The sequence below is a fragment of the Rousettus aegyptiacus genome, unplaced genomic scaffold, assembly GCF_014176215.1.
Source record: "Rousettus aegyptiacus isolate mRouAeg1 unplaced genomic scaffold, mRouAeg1.p scaffold_m13_p_12, whole genome shotgun sequence".
Lineage (NCBI taxonomy): Eukaryota > Metazoa > Chordata > Mammalia > Chiroptera > Pteropodidae > Rousettus > Rousettus aegyptiacus.
Genome location: NW_023416287.1, coordinates 79,985,761 through 79,998,440, shown reverse-complemented (window position 1 = coordinate 79,998,440; position 12,680 = coordinate 79,985,761). Strand labels below are relative to the sequence as shown.

At 33.5% G+C, this 12,680-nt stretch overlaps 1 protein-coding gene across 1 annotated transcript in view; it reads left to right on the top strand.

The window, feature by feature from the left end:
* Positions 1-12,680, top strand: part of MBD2 (methyl-CpG binding domain protein 2) — a 58,973-nt gene that overhangs the window by 23,867 nt on the left and 22,426 nt on the right. The window contains exon 3 of the mRNA XM_016129162.2: positions 6,580-6,717. Within this exon, the coding sequence (XP_015984648.2) occupies positions 6,580-6,717 (138 nt within the window). The remainder of the gene's footprint in view (positions 1-6,579; positions 6,718-12,680) is intronic.

Genomic DNA, 12,680 nt, shown 5'->3' with positions numbered 1-12,680 from the left:
TATTCTTAATAAATAAAGGATATTTATCTTTAATAAAGATAGCAACTTATCAGCTAACAGCACATTTTTTTTTCTTTTCGTTAATTTGAGCAAGGTATTTAGTTATTGATTGGCTAGCGATTGCTAGGAAATAAAAAGCAGACAAACCTTTAGCCATGTTAGCAAATAGGCTTGCTGATGAGAATAGTCTGTTTGGTAGTTTTATCATGTTATATGTTAGTGCTTCAAATGTGTCCAAGTGTGACAGACCTTTTGAGAGGGCATGGGCTTGGCTTTTGTGCTAATAATAAAGGCAGATTTGGAGACATAGTTGCTGATGGTATAGCTTTGTCAAGATTTATTTTGGATGTCCAGGTTTCTGTTGCTTAAAGACTGTTTCACGCAGTTTTATAGGTCCTGGAGAGTCACCTGACTCTAGTTCAGCAGGAGAGTTAAGCCCTACAGAAACAATTGGTGTGACTATTCCCACAATTCTCTTAAGGATGTGTAGTTAGCTAGTGTCAACCCAGATGTGAAGGAGATAATGAATCCCAGACAGTAGATGCCTTCGTTTGAATCGAGCTGCTCTGGGTGTCTGGATGAAACTCATTAGTGTCCTTCGTCCTCACTCCTTTAATGATCTCATGTTCACTAAAGCTCCAAGAAGTTATTTTTTTGAGCAGAACTCTTCAAAACTTGTTTTCAATGAAGAATTCTACTTTCACTTCTTCAATTAACTACAACTCCCTTTTTAATGAGCTCAAATTGTAAACTACTCATTCTTTTAAGATTCATTCATTTCATTAAAAATATATATCTTTTGGGGATATTACATAAGTCGATTTTCTGTACAAAATCATAGTTCCCAGATATATTTTTTTACTTTTTACAAAAACCTATGACAATAGCACAACCTTGTGAATATAGTAAAAACCACTTAATTGTACACTTTAAGGTAGTGAGTTTTATGGTATGTGAATTCAGTTTCAATCAATCAAAAAAAAAAAAAATACCCGAAAGATTGTAAAGCACTTTGCTTTGTTGACTTTCGATTTTGTGGAAAGGCATTAGCTTTTGGCTACTATATATATTCTGGAGGAAATCTGAAATTACTTTTTGAGGATAACCCTGATGTGACCTAAAGATACCACTCAGGCTCCCTTTGTGTGAACCAGGAGATAGTTTTCCTTCTGGAGAAGCATAATAGGTTAAGTTTCTAAATTTCAATAGCATGTTCAATAACATGTTAATGCCGATAATAGAAATAGCTGCAATTTATTCAGAATTTATGTGCCAACATGACTATAAAATACAAACCTACCTTGTTAATGGTTGTCTTCCCCTTACCCCCAGAATGTAAGCTCTGAGGCAGGGATTTGGGTGTTTTGTAAATGACCGTATACCCCGCATGCAGTCAGTGCCTGATAGATAGTAGGTACTCAGTATTGGTACAATGGCTGACTGAATAAAAACTGCATTAGCAGCAGCAGCAGCATGATGCATGCATTATCTTGTTTGATCTTTATAGGAATCTCATGCATAGTTATTGTTTTTATCCTCATTTACAGATGAGGAAAATGACCTTAGAAAAATAAAGTCTTTGTTTCTCAAGTTGGGGCATGAAAACCTCTTGGGTATGTGGTATATGCAAAGCTATGGAATTAAAATGATTCTTGAAAGTGTTCTATTTGAACATTTTGAGTAAGTAGAGCAACATGTTTTTACGTTAAAACAACATGGCTAATTTTTAGAATGCTAAATTTACATGAATTTTCAAGATAAAATGAATCCTCTACACTCTTGTCATAGAATGTGTACAATTCTAAACTGTCATACAGTAGCGTGATTTCAAAGCCAGGCTGAGAATAGTGGTATTTAGAATATATAGTTTAAGGCCCCACTGTTCAAACTATACTATGTGAAGACTTTACTTGGTGCACACCACATGGAGGGGTTTAAAGTTGTTTCTGTATCTTCCATCTGTATATTCTTTCCTTCAAGTTATCCGACACTGTACCTAAGATAGAGGTACAGGCTCTTTCCACCCACCCCCCGCAGTTCCTTTTCCATAGTCAACTATCTTCCATTTTACAGAAGAGCAAACTTCTTACCTCTGTAATACTATCATGCTATAAAATGTTTGACCTCCAATAAAGGGACAATTTAAATATTGGTGTGGATATGGACAAAATGAATGACTTGATAACAGTCAAGTCTTTCTGCTCGTACAATTCTGCTTGCAAAAAAAAATTTACAGAGGAGTTAATGTAGATGTCGATTATTAAAACTTGATGGTGCACTAACTGATATTTTGACATGCAACTCCAAAATTCAAAGAATCGAGTGACAGAGTAAGTCATTCTATTTACTCATTTATGTGAACAGGGTTTCTTGGTGTTACATCTCTAATAATTGAAGAATAGGAATAGAACTGATAACTAAATCTTCACCCATTCTAGGAATTAGTAATTCTCATTCAAGACCATGAAGTTATTTTGAAATAAAGTTTTCTTTCATTAATATACTTATCCAATTTTTATCTCTTATGTTTAATAATAATTTGTTAAAATGTATAATTTACCATTTAGGGTCTGTTATGTACTAATAGTTGTAATAAAGCAGAACAAATTTACTTTTTTATCACTAAGAACTTTATGGTCACAGAGAGTTTAAAAAAATAACTTTGTGATATATATAAATGATCAGTTAAAGGGTTTCAAGTTTAAAATAGGAAATAACTCTGGGAATGGAATTTTTGGTTCCAAGAGAAAAAGAAGTGAAATAAAATATATAACTGCTGAAGAGTTTTTCATATATAAATGGTTGATAGTGGGTATATTTAGATTCTGTTAGATATATTTTAAAGTAAGGTAACAGTTTATTAAAGTGTCAGTATTCAGAATACTCTAGTAAATGAATCCTTTGCAATTTATATTAAAATACAAAATATTCTTGATGCCAACTTTAAAATGTAAGTGGTGTATATATATTTTCAGACATTTTTTAGGGGATAGGAATGCAAAAAAAAAATGTTTGAAAACCACCAGTTTATGATATATGCTCTTTACTTCTTTAGTATTCCTCTTTTCTAGCCCCAATCAAGTTCAGTCACTGAAAACTACATAATAGACCACATTGGCTTAGTCCCTTTCAGAATCACCTTCACTGAGTTGTCCTTTAAATGTTATTTTCTTGGTTTTTATGGACAGTCATTGAGAAAAGGAAATGTATTTGAAATCTTAATAATTGTTGCGATGTTAAGTGCCTTTAATTTTTTTCTAGATTTGCTATCAGGACACCTTTTGTTTTCCTCATTAATTGGTAACTTCCTCCTTTCTGACCATTATATTTATATAATCTCTTTTCACCCTGCCCCTAGAAAGTTCAGATCCATATTAGATGCCAAGTTCTAGAATCAATCTCTCTTAACCTTTTCAAAAAGATATTTGTTTTCTCCTTGGCTTTGATTTTTTATTTTTAAAAATTAATTTTTATTATATACTTTTCTTTCAGAATGTAAAAGAGCCATCTCAGGTATTTATTGGAAAGAGATGAAGTAACAATTTAAAAAATAAGAAGATTTATTTTTGTATTCCTCTCAGCACCTAGTGGGATAGAATAGACCCTCAAAAATTTATTGAGTTACTTGAATACTTCCAGCCTAATATACACATTCTTACAAAATACATTAAATTTTGACTTGAGGGCTAGCTATATACTGAGAAAATTTATCACAGGTTGGAAACTTTAAGTTCTGATATTAGATATTGTGTGTTTGCCAGTTTAATTTTGTAATAAAAGGAACTTCTGTACTTTTTCTTATATTGAAAGGGAAGGTTTCAAATATATGAACAATCTTAATCTGATCCTATAAAAACAGTGTTTGCTTTATAACTCCTAAGTTTAAGGCAGATTAATAAGTATTTAGCAAAACCCAGACACACAACTGGGCATGAATTAACAGTGACTCCAGTGGTCCTCAGGGAGAGTGGTAATACAATTTACTGTTTCTGGGAAAACCAGTTAGTCCAGCTTTTCATATTATTCTACACGATACTCTTTTGGAATACAAAATTAGTAAAAAATTTTGTCTTCAGAGCTTTTAAGGCCATTAAAAAGAACAAAATAATAACCAAAATAAGATCAAGAGAAGAGTAACAGCACACTCTTGAATAATCTCTTATTTCATGCCACTGGAGAGTGGACTGTCTCATTGTCAGAGAGTAGAAGTTAATTGTATATTTTGAATATTTTTAGCCAGCTTTTTTTTTTCTAATTTGTATTTATTGCACCAAAAACAAGTTAATGAAAAAAATATTGGTCTTAAAATTGTAGCACCAATAGTTTTATGCAGTTCATGCTTTCTTCCAGTCTTGGGGATTCAGAATTCATAGTGTAGAATAGTTCTCTGCTGCCTCTAGCCATCCTTTGTAACAGTGAGAATCTTAACAAGCTTGCCCGTATTTGCTCATACAAACAGTTGCAATATACTTTCGTGTCTACTGATGCCATCTTTGTTGTAATAGCAGCAGAGTATATTGTTCTTTATTTTATTGTTCTTTATTAAAGAACAAAAATATTAAAGAATTGTTTAGTGATATATACTAATTAGTAGCAGGAAAAGTTCTCTGTAAGCATTTATGTGGTAAGCTTCATTAGGATTAAATATTGACTTTTACAGGTTGAGTGGCTTTACTTGGGGCCTTGGAATGCTCTAGAAGTCATAAATCAGAGGTGTCCAAACTTTTGCATCACATAATTACCAGGAGAGCTTTTAAAAATACACATTCCTGGGCCTCATGCTTTTTGAAAAATGGCATCCAAAGTGGTTATTTTGCAGCCTTCAGGCTAAGTTTGTACACTTCTAAATCAAAGTTTTTAAAAAATCCATAAAGAAAGATAAATACCTGAGAAATGATATTGTTTGAGTTGTTTAAGATGACTATAACTCTTAAAGGTAAGCACATACATTGGGAGAAGATTTAGTAAGATAAAGGAATAGCAAGCATGCCTGGTACAGAGACGAAGGGTGTGTGTGTGTGTGTGTGTGTGTGTGTGCGCGCGCGCGCGCGCGCGCTGGAAGGAGAGGACGGAAACATTTAATAATGGGTCCAGATAATACTGTATTGTAATAATTTTCACATTAACTTACACGATACTTATTTTTCTAGACATCGTTAATCTTTAAGCAGAAGTCACAAACTCAGTATCTGCAGGGCTCAGACAGGTAAAACAAATGTGAGTTGTTGAGAAATTTTGCAAAAAGAACCCGTAACACTTCAAATGGGCAGCCGTTAGTATTTAATCATGGCCCATTGTGGCCAGATCAAGTCCCCTATTTTTAGATATTTGAGTTTTTACGTGAAGGTTCATAGTTGTTTGCTTAATTTATTAAAGGCATCCAAAACTGAGCAGAACGCGTCTATGAGTTAGACTCGGTCTACCTGCCATCAGTTTGCAATCTTCGTTTAAGGGCGGAGGTTCTCCAAGTGTGGTCCCTGGAGCAGCAGTGGCAGCGTCACCTGAGACCTCAATAGAAATGCAAGTTTCCAGGCCCCACTTCAGACCTACTGAATCAGAATCTCTGGGAGTGAAGTCCAGTAATTTGTTTTAATAAGCCCTCTGGGTGATTCTGATACATGCTCAAGTTTGAGAACCACTGCTTTGGAGTCTTGAAGCTGCTATTACAATTTTTATCTGAAAATCCTTGTAAAGATAAATGTTCATTGAATATTCTATAGATTTATCAAGTTTATTTCTGTACCAAAAATGTTAGATGTACGTTGCTTTCTGATATATATGACCTTTTACATTTTTTTCCATAATTATGTTTTTTTTTTTCTTTTTCTCATGTCCTCCCCTGCCCCTACTCCTGTGTTGTTAAGAGGTATTGCAGATGAACAACAATTCTGTGCCAAATTTTGACTTCACTAGAACTCATCTTACATTTTACTTACTGGTTGAGTAAAAGTAGATAAGTATGTTGCTTGACTTTCTGAAGCTTCAATTTGAAGTCTAAAATATTAAATGTGATATAAAAGTAATACTTCCTTTTTTATTACATTTTTTAAATTGAGTTTGTGAGAATTAGAAGTTTAATTTCCAGTTATTTTTTTTTTTTTATGTAAAAGGAGAAGGTTAATTTATGTGGTTTTATGTAAGCCTGGCCTCCTAACAGCTGATCAGGTTGTTTATATTTTAATGGCCAAGAATGCTATTATTTTCCTCTATTCTCAGAATGTTGAAATGATTGCTGTCTTAACGGTTGGTCCGGGAAGCTCTCCCTCCTTTTCTGTAATCCAACTTTAAACATATTTGCTCATTTGAAAATCCTTAGTATCTTGCTAATCTAATTAATTATGAATTAGAACTTTTTTACATTTAAGAGTACACAAAAAGCTTTTTATTATGAAAAATTTATTATAATGTATGTCTTATATAAGTAAATACTTTAAATGTACTTTAGAGTATTTAAAATGCTGACGTTGAGATGTTTGGAATAATCTGATTTAAAGTAACAGACACTGAATTAATAAAAGAAATTTCTCTAATTATATTTATACATAATATTTATGAATGAAAACATGCTTATATCTACAGGGTAAACCAGACTTGAATACAACATTGCCAATTAGACAAACAGCATCGATTTTCAAACAACCAGTAACCAAAGTCACAAATCATCCTAATAATAAAGTGAAATCAGACCCACAACGAATGAATGAACAGCCACGTCAGGTAAGGATCCAACTGGTTCTCCAATCTTATTTTTCAGAAAATTCTTGGGTTTTTACTATATATAGTTTAAGTAGACTCTGGTTAAAATGGAATATATTTGGAAAGAAAATTGTTTTATGTCCTAGGCTATTACATGAATGCTGGAGAAGAACTAATAATTCCATATTTAGGTAAAATATCTTAAGAAAAAAATTAAGAAATTAATTAAAAATTAATCTAAATTTATTTCACATTATAGACTCCATTTTTGTACTTTTGTGTGTTAATGTACATCAGACTTGATTTTGCTAATCTTAGTTTTTTCAAGATTATCTTTGTAAGGATAGTTCCTAAGGGGATAAAGCACATAGTTTGCGTTGCTTAGTATTAAAACATTTTCTATTTGGAAACTACTTTTTGTTCTGATTTCTTATTACACGAAAGCTGTCCCTCCCTTTTTGAAAAACAGAATTAAATAAACTTTGTCAATATGGTATATTGTCCTGTGACTTCCATTTTTCGTATAAATTGAATTTATTATTTTCTTTCTTTATTGCCTCAAGCTGTATTCGACCAGAATCTTTTCTTAGAAAAAAAGTATTATCTGAAAGGCCTCCCTACTGCTTAATAATGCCACACAGCCAGGGGAGGGAGACTTGACAAAATGCTTAAACTTTCGAAGTAATCTTGCTCATTCATTCCCTAATTGTGGTCAAAAAGTTCAGGTACTTCGTGAATTTTTAGTAGCAATTGGGGTGAGGGAGTGGAGGGAGAAACAGCTGTGCATTTTTTTTCTCTCCTTTCTCTGCCTCCTCCCACTTACGGACCAGAAACACTGATTAACCTAGGACGACGATTATCTTTTGCTCTCGTATTCCCCTTTTAGATGTCTCCACCTTTTCATTTGAATTTTGTTTTTCACTTGTCCCTCAAGTGTCTCATCTGCAGACTTCAATAAAGGATTGGGCCAAAACTTTCAGACAGTTGCACTAGAAGAAACTACATAAGGAAATTCAGTTCCCACATCCTCTGTAGTGTTTTTTCCTCTTCAGGTGAGCCAGGAAAACAGAAGATATTTGGAGCCACATTGGATCAGCATCTTGCTATAGATGTCTCAAGATTTGAAGTTCTAAACTTGCTTTACTGTTGGTCCCCAAGAGATTCAACAGGGGCCATGTAAGTGTATCACATCCAATATAAAAGATGCGTACCTGCATGTGCCTTTAGGCTCTTGTCACCACTTAGGTTTTCCTTTGGGCCATTCAGCTTTCTGTACTAGGCTTTTCCCTTCTGTTTTACTACTGTACCCAGAGACAGTCACCAAACTGCGCCGGTAGTTGTAGTGTACTCATTACAGCAGTGAAGGGATTCTGCCATTCTGAACTTTGCTCACCTTGATAAAGCCATTCCCTGATTGTATTCTTTCTCAGTTACTGTCTAAAAAAGTCTTGAACATCTTGTCCTTTGGCTTTTTGGTGATTTTAAAATCGTTTTCTTGCAAAGATTTTTATTGAAAAATTTGAAAGTATGTAATTGACTAAGACAGTTTGCTTCAGAAAGCCCAACAGATAAAAGAGTGTGGAATAACTAAAAATATTAGTTCCACACTGGAAATCTGAGTTGTCTTATTGAGGACAGATAGTATCTAGTAGGTTTTAGCCTCATCTTTTCTTTGCCAATGTAGCCTGTAAACTCAAATATTTTGGTTTAAGACCGATTGAGTACCAAATTATGGTCATTTTAACAGTAATTTAATTGTTTTCTGCACCTAAGTTGAGTCACAGATTTTATACAATGGTAGAAATTATATTTACTGGGTGTTTATCTGGCTATAGGGATATTGTTTACCAAGATTTTTAAAGTCAAAGTAATCAGATTAACTGCTCCTTGTTCTTTGGTATGTTGAGTAGTTTCAAGTTTTCCTTCTTTTATTAAGGGTTCTGAGATTATTCTCAAATGAAAAGAATGTCAAAAAAGCTAAATCCAACTCCCCCAAGAAAAGCTCTCCAAACTCTATGTCATTTTAACTCAGATCTTTGGAGGGTTTTATCTTCCTTGCAGCTTGCAGAGATAGGAAATGTTAAAATTATTCAGAAGGTTACTTTTCCAAAAGTTTGGACTGTTTTTCACTTTATCCCCATGTTACCTGACAACTTTTGCTAGATATTTTTGATTATACTAAGACATTAGTTGTCTTTCCCCCTTCTTTATCTTCAACATAAGAACTGAGGCTATATTTGACTTCTATCTCACTAATAGGATTTCAAAATGTAAGACTGTGCATTGAGCGAACATGGGAAATAGTAAAGAGACAACTTTTGTATTAATGTTTTTAAAGTCATGGTCTGTCATCCTGAATATTCCAATTTAGACTTGTTTTTTAGGAAAGATATTGATTTTAATTATATTTAACATATATATGTTAACATACACATGGCAGATGACTGCTGATCAACTATTATTGTTGAGGAGATAGCAAAAAGACATAGGCAAAAATGATTATTCCGATTTTGCTACATTTTGCTTAGCTTCAGTGAACTAGATTGGTAATATAAATTGCCAAATGTTCCATTTGGAGAAGTTATTTTGATCATAGGGTAAATAAATTAGACAAAGAGGTTTCTATTTTTGTGGTTCTTGTAGATATAAATGTTTTTCTTCTTTAACCATAGCATATTCCCTTAATAAGATATGCAAGCTAGTGGTATTGTAATTCCTTTTAAAGTATTGAATTTTGAGATCTAGAACTAGGATTAGATTTTTGGATCTTAATCTAGGCTCTACCTTGAGTAGGTTTGAAGTGATTAATAGATGTGAAGCAATCATAGAAATAAAAAATTCTGTCTTATATAACAGAAATCTTATGCTAGGTAATTATTTGGCAGGCTAGTTTGAATCCTATAAAATACATAAATTATGAATTTCTAATATACTGATTCCTTGAAAATACCTTAGCTTTAAAAGTACAAATTAGGGTTTGTAAACAAAAGTTCATTAAACAGAATTCAGCAATAATTTCTGCCTGTAAGTAAAATTATAAGGTAGAGATGGAATTTGTAAAAGCTGCTATGTTAGGTTAAGTAGCCAGATATGTTCATATATACGATCATCATGTTTAATGAGTGCTTGCTTGTCTTTTCATTAGATTAAAAAGAAATCTGTAGTGGGGTGGAGGGAACTCTATCAATCGTGAGACTGTTATCTCAAACAGTATGATCATTGAGATGTCCTTATTTAGCCAGATACATAAAATATGTCCAAAATTCCTTTAAATCGAATCGATTGTTATTTTGCTGTTAAAGATGTCTTTCCTTGTTTTCTTCTTTCAATATATGAAGAACTTGCATTTTTGTTTCTTCCTTGTTTCTTTGATTGATGTCAACTTCAACACTTTCTGGTCTCTTGCTTTTTCTATCTTTTATTCTCAAATCAAAGAAATTTTATCTTTGACTCATTACTTCTCCCTTTTAATTATTAGAATATAGGGTGCTGATAGACTTTGATGTTCTTGATAGTCTTTGAATATTAAGAACATTTTGTTCAGATTCTTTTTTTTTTTTACCAAAAAGTAAATATTTAAATCAGTGAAGTGGATTTAAATTTTCCATTTGATCCTAGATTTTTAAAATTTTGTTTGCTAATTCTTCTTTCAAAAGATACAAAACTTTCCTTTATTCCCTTCCAGAGTCACCCTTTTTTAAAGAATGAGTTTTCCCAGCTTTTTTGAGATATAATTGATATATATCATTGTGTAAGTTTAAGGTGTACATGCGATGATTTGATTCATGTATACATTGCAAAATGATTACCACGATAATATTAACTAACACATCTAGCACCTCACATAATTACCGTTCTTTTGTTGTGGTAGCGAGAACATTTAAGATCTATTCTGTTAGCAACTTTCAAGTATATAATACAGTATTGTTAACTATGGTCACCATGCCGCACATTAGTTCCCCAGGACCTATTCATCTTATAACATCTCCCCACTTCCCCCACCCCCTTGCTCCTGGCAGTCACCAGTATATTTTATGTTTTTATGAGTACAGCTTTTTTAGATTCCACATGTAAGTGAGATCATATGATATTTGTCTTTTTCTGTTTGACTTATTTCACTTAGCATAATGTCCTCAAGGTTCATCTACGCCGCAAATGGCAGGATTTCCTTCTTTTTCAGGGCTGATAATTATCCAGAATAATCGTGTGTATGTGTGTGTGTGTCACATTTTCTGTATCTGCTCATTCACGGATGAACACTTAGTTCGTCTCCGTGTCTTGGCTGTTGTGAATGATGCCGCAGTGAGCATGGGGGTGCAGAGGAAGTAGATGGCACGTTGTCCTGTGCTACTTCAAAGCATTATTCTGGGCCGTGTTGGCAAGGCGCCATGTACGAAGCGTCAAATAATACTGCAGACAGGTGTTATAGGTGTTCGAGAATGGTGAGGTTACCATGGCTACGAGGCGTGTGTGTTGGGGGGAAGGATATAGGAGTGTGCTGAACCGTGCAGATTGAGTGGGATTTAGAAAAGCCCATGGGAGGGAGAGGGCGTTCCAGCTAGGGAGCGTAGGGTTTGTAAAGTTGTTATCTGGGCCAGGGCAAGGAAGGAGGAGGCCATTTAGCTGGAGAGCAGGGTTTTCATGGAAAGTAGTGGGAGCTGAGAATGTTATCAAGAGTTTCCTTAAATGTCAGTTTAAGGAAAAAGTTTTAAAAATGTTATAATTTGCTTTAGTTATAAGGAAAAGAAATTAGAGACAGACAAAAGAAAGATTGCGCATAATTCCTTGTTCATAATATAATTATAATAGTATTTTAGCATTTTTATATTCTTTCAGCATTTTAATACATGTCTGAAAACATGATGATCATACCATATACATACTGTAAAATTTTTACCTGATATTACATTATGTACATTAATTCATGTTTTATATAATTGGTGTGCTATAATTAACTGTATATTATCCCAGCAATTGTGTATTGTGCTAGCATGTGATTTATATAATTATTTCCATATTGTTATTTCCAATTTTTCACTACTATAGGTAGTACTCCGGTGAGTACCCTGTGTATATAAGTTCCTTCCTACATTTCTTGGGCTAGATTCCCAGAAATATAATTCCTGTGTATTTATGATTTTTCAATACATTCTGGCAAATCGATTTTCAAAGGGTTGTACTAAATTAAAAGTCTATTGAAAGTTATATGCATTCCAGTTTCAGCTTACCGTCTGTGGCATTGAGTATTAGAAATACTTTTTCTTTTCAGTAACTCAATGTATGAAAACATTATTTCATTTTAAATTTGCATTTTTTTCTATACTTGTGAAATTGCACTGACTAAAGCCTTGTTAAATTTTGCAAATGAGAAATGTTTAGAGGATTTTGAACAAGGGAGTAACTTTTTTATACCCCTCCGAACTGAATTTGAATGTGTTTCCTTGTCGCTTGAAGCCGATTTCAACATCCTTGGTCCCCAGATGCATGCCTGCCTGCCTGCCTTCCCAGAGATCTCACTCAATGGACTATGTCAATTACCTTCCATCTTCACCTTCTCTCTCTAAACTGGCTTCTGCCCCAGAGCACTTCGATGTATTCAGATCTTCCCTATCTTAAAAAATACATTTACTTCACTTAGTGTCTTCCTTAGGATTTTCTTTTTTCCCTTCACAGTCAAATTTCTTAGAGTTGTATGTATTTACTATACTTTACCACTTAATTTTCATATGTTTGAAATTTAGCTTTAGTTCCCACTATGCCACTTGAACTACTCTCGTCAAGATTGCTGATAATCCTTATTAAATTGGACAAATTTCAGGACTTAAGTTACCTGACCTGCTTTAGTATTACTCACTGTGACTACCCCTGCCTTCTGAAATACTCTTTAATACTATGACACTGTACTCGCTTGGTTTTTCTCCTTCCTTGTTTTTTCTCAATCCCTTTCTTAGGTTCTTCTTTCTCTTATCTCTTAAAATGTTGGG